Raw genomic sequence first — 4644 nt, forward strand, 5'->3', positions numbered from 1 at the left:
AGTGATTGATTTTTTGTATAATATACAGTCATTAATTATTAAAATAAAATATAAAAAACTCAGTTTATAGTGATTTAAAAATATAAAATATATTGAATCATACTTCAAAATTTATCAATATTTATTTAAAACCCAATAAATATGATCATAGAAAAAAAAATATGCATATCGGTAAGTTTTTTTCAAATTGTATGGAAAAAAAAAAAAAAAATCACGGTTCCGATTATCGCAATCGTTACACTACGACCTTTACATTCCGCAACCGCAACTGCGCCACCGCCACCGTTACAGTGACCGCAACCGCTTTCAAAACCTTATTCATAAGCAAACTACTTGTTTTCCTCTCGTGATTGAGGATTATGATCTTCCACTCTTCACCTGTCACGCTCAACGAACATCCAACTGTTAAAGTCTCGTTTGAAAATAAAGAAAATAATGTAACAACTTATAATAATTTTTTAACTTTTTGATTGAAATTTATAATTGACAAGCAAGGCCTAAGTCTTGATTGCAAAATTCTAGACTTCCAAACATATTGGTGAACATATTGAAAACACCATCACCCTTCAAATGCCATTCACAAGGCGTATCCTTTGGGATTAATTTTTCTTTCCCTTTCAACTCTGGTTTCTTTGCATTCACCATTCTTACTACCCTTTTCTATCATCCTCCATTGTTGCTTTAGAAGATATGGAGAGAAGGACACATGTTTGTTACAGCCATAGCCTTGCGCCTAGAACACTTTCCTTTGTTTCTATGCTTCTCCATACCCCAAGTGAATAATAACTTAACAATCTCAACACGAACCCAATCATTGAGAAGACAGTTGCATCTCTTGCTTTCAAAGTTCAACTGATCCCATGAAATGAAACTATCAAACCACCAATGAAAACATTATGTGGCCGTGAAAAATAATGGGTTGACCATATCTGCTCAATATCAAAAGAATTCCATATCAACCAGAAAATCATATGATAGCTAAAAATGAGCATTGAAATAGTAACACCCGACTGACATTGGAATATTATTGCCAATATAAGCAAAACCCCCAATCCCAATGTGTTGAAATGAGAAATCAAATACCAATTATGAAAAATGCTCATTCAAATTAATACAGTGCACAACTTATAATCATATCTGTTTAAGTCAAAATTTCTTTCGAGCACATTAAAAACTGAAGTATTTTTATAAATGTGTCATCATCTTAGCTCTTTGATGCCTGCTTTTCTTTTGCCTTCTGAATCTTCAAAACCTTCTTCACAATCTTTTGCTCTTCCACCAAAAAGGCTCGGATTATCCTACAAAACCAATAGAAGTCACAACCCTTTCATTTAAATGGTGTGAGCAAAATAACATGGCCATCTCCACCAGCACTACAGAAAGAGGCACCGTCTGGTATTTATGTATGTTTTGAATGTTTTTCAAATGATTGAAGCTCAAGTAGTGAAGATTTGACAAGAACAAACCTCTCTCTGACAGCACCTCCAGATAGTACGCCACCATAGGCACGGTTCACAGTCCTCCTGTTCCTAGATAGTCTGGATCTCTTGTACTCAGCAGGTCTCAAATGAGGAATCTGATGATAAAGCCAACATAAAATTAGTACCAAATGCAGTTACAATGAACTGAGAGTACATGACATTCATATAGCCTAAGCAGCAAAAGAAAACAACCTGGTTAAGCATCAAGAAGCCAACCAAAGCCTTGAATCCCAATCAATTAGGGTAACGATCATATCAAGGTCTTTGTTGTACCTAAAAAAATCATTTTGCTCTCTAAACTTACTTTCAACAGGTATTATTGCTACCACTTTGCAAATGTGTTCACTTCTAGTCTTAACCACACATCTAACTCAGCATCCTCATCTCAATAGTTACACTCATTAAACTAATGTATTATTTTTTAGTTGACCAACATTCTAACTCGTGAAGTGTCGCTGATCTTATGATAGTTATAATGTCAAAAGCACCCATCCACTTAAGTCAACCTACTTTGATTGTATGGTCATCGTCTCCAACCTCTCCATGCAAATAATTCCCCAGAAAAAATACGAAAATTTAACATCCCTCTTCCAACATATTCTCAAAAAAAAAAAAAACTACAACCAAAAAAGTAAGTTTGGGCTAGGTTACACTTATGTATTTTTTTTTAACAAAATTTTCCTACCTTTCTTTGAGCTATGCATAATAAAATAAAGCACAAATTGTTTTACAAATGTAAAATGGCTGTACCCTTATCATTTTCAGGTTTTATATATCACCCATATCATTTGCCGTGCTTCATAAAGCAACAAATGCAGTGGACAGATCAGAATTGAAAATTTAAAAAGATCATTTGTCGTGCTTCATATAGCAACAAATGTAGTGGACAGAGCAGAATTGAAAATTAGAAAAGACAGACAAATAAATCCACAGTAACTACAAGTCCTCGCAAGAACATTCTACATATGCACCAGTGCTACATGGTTGTATCAAAATTATTGACGCATTGCTTGCAATACAACATAGAATAAGCATCTCTGACTGGGGAATGGTTAAGAAAGATAAATCAACAAACTTTTAACAGCCTGTTTAGATTGGCTGATTTGGGAAGAAACGAAGAGAAAAACATTTCTGTTGGTCCATATCACTTGTTTGGATAAGCAACGAGAGAAATGTAGAGAAACTCATCTCTCTCATAACCCATATTTTGAATTGGGACAGAAAAGAAACCAACTAAAAACTATTGTTATAATACCAAAACCACCTTTTAGATACAAACAAATAAATTAGACTCGTTTGGCAAGAGGCTATTTTAGCCAATTAGCCAAAAAGTTACTAAATTAGCCAAAAAGCCAACAACCCATACCAAAAAGTCAAAGATTCTCTTTTCTCTCTACTTTTTGCACATCTTTTCGTAATTAGCCAAAAAGTCATCCCAAACATATAAGTTTTTTTTACCTACCTTTTTAGCCAAATAGCCAAAAAGTTACTAAATTAGCATGTTCCCAAACGAGGCCTTAACACTTCAAAAAGGTTAATTTGGTTTCTTTTATATAACTCAACCAAACAAAATAGGTGAGAAATCAATATCTTTTATTTAATTTTCTCTCCTATTTATCCAAACAAGAGGGAAAGAAATCACAATATTTTCTTTTCCCCTCGCCTAACTTGCGTAATCATTTTTTTTCTTTTCCCTTCTAGGTCAAGCAGAAATGACCTTCCCAGCAAGGCATATTTACACAATTAGACCAAATACATAATTTCGACAAAAGATATGATGGAAACAAAATGACATACCCCTTGGATTCTCTTTCCAGTTACAGGGCATTTAGGGCCACTTGCTCTCTTCTTAGTACTCTGGTACACCAACTTTCCACCTATGTTTCAGTGAATTCCAACAAATAAGCGATACGAACCACTTACAAAACATAAATAAACAACTACACACACACACACACATTCTAATAGAGTTTTTTCCATTTGTGTCGCAAACAAAAGCAAACCCAGGAAAAAAAATCAGAAAAATGTGCCCAAATTTTGAATCCATGAGAGTTTTTGCCAATATGTTAAAAACAACAATGCCAAAATTTTGAAATGTGTGGATCAGATTCAAAACACACCAAGTTTAAATCTACACTATTAATTCAAATTCCAGATATTTTTTGGGGTTTTTTTTTCTTCTTCCGAGTGTGCGAACAAAGACTAAAAAACATGTATAGTTTTAGCATCGAAAAACGAATACATCAAAGAAAATGTACATGTCGATGAAACAAGAGGTTATAGTTGGAGCTAGGGTTTTAAAGGAAACAAGAACAGAGAGATCATAGAGAAAATGAGAGTTGTGCGTATGTATATATATATATATATATACCAGGGGTTTTGACGATCCGGTGCTGGTTGGACTTGGTGGCATAGCTATGGCGCTTGCGGTACGTGAGACGCTGCACCATCTTCGGGAGATCTCTCTCTCTCTCTCTCTTCTGCGTCTCTGTCGAGGGAGGCCGAAACTTAAAACCCTACTTGAGCCTCTTTTGCCCTAGATCTGACGGCTCTACTGGACTCTATTCAACGGTTGAGATTGACCACGGGTTCACACTAATGTCAGTTTCACCCGGTAATCCGCGGGTTTGGCCGCTACAAAATCGGGTGTAAAGTAAGGATGGACACCAGCCCAATCAATCCAGTTATTTTTTTTAGGAACTTGGGCTTCATATTTTAGCCCAATATAGCAAGATTCAGGGCTAGTATAAGAATTGATTATTTTAGTTAGTTTTTTTACTTTTTACAAAAAAAATATATATTATATATAAAAATAGAGAGTAATGCGATTTGATATTTTGATTTTTTTTTTGTGACTATTTTAGTCAAAAAAATCTTACCCTAAATGAGCCCGCGGACTAGATCAATTTATTAATTGGGTTGAGTTTAAGAATAGTCATCATTAAAGTCGATCTTGTTTGGCCTGATTGAATCATTGGTCCTGTTTGGTAGAATTATGAGAATGTGATTATAGATTATAATTTAACCGATTATGGCTTATAGCTGTGAATATAAGTTATTAACCTGTTTGGTACAGCTGTGAGATTATGAATTTAAGCTGCAAAGTAGTGTTTGGTTGATAAGCTGTTAAATAACTTTTTACTATGTAATTGTCCTTTTTACC

The 4644-nt window shown here is 34.5% G+C and overlaps 1 protein-coding gene across 1 annotated transcript; it reads right to left on the bottom strand.

Moving 5' to 3' along the window:
* Window positions 1-991: 991 nt before the first annotated feature.
* On the bottom strand, window positions 992-4186 carry LOC114306910 (large ribosomal subunit protein eL34). Its single transcript, XM_028252236.2, has 4 exons — window positions 3853-4186; window positions 3279-3358; window positions 1467-1576; window positions 992-1298 (listed from the first exon to the last, which is right to left on the bottom strand). Exons 1-4 carry the CDS (start codon window positions 3929-3931, stop codon window positions 1205-1207), a joined length of 363 nt encoding a protein of 120 aa, XP_028108037.1. The 5' UTR covers window positions 3932-4186; the 3' UTR covers window positions 992-1204.
* Window positions 4187-4644: the final 458 nt, after the last annotated feature.

This window comes from Camellia sinensis, chromosome 4 (genome assembly GCF_055761805.1).
Source record: "Camellia sinensis isolate YWXY chromosome 4, ASM5576180v1, whole genome shotgun sequence".
NCBI classification, from domain to species: domain Eukaryota; kingdom Viridiplantae; phylum Streptophyta; class Magnoliopsida; order Ericales; family Theaceae; genus Camellia; species Camellia sinensis.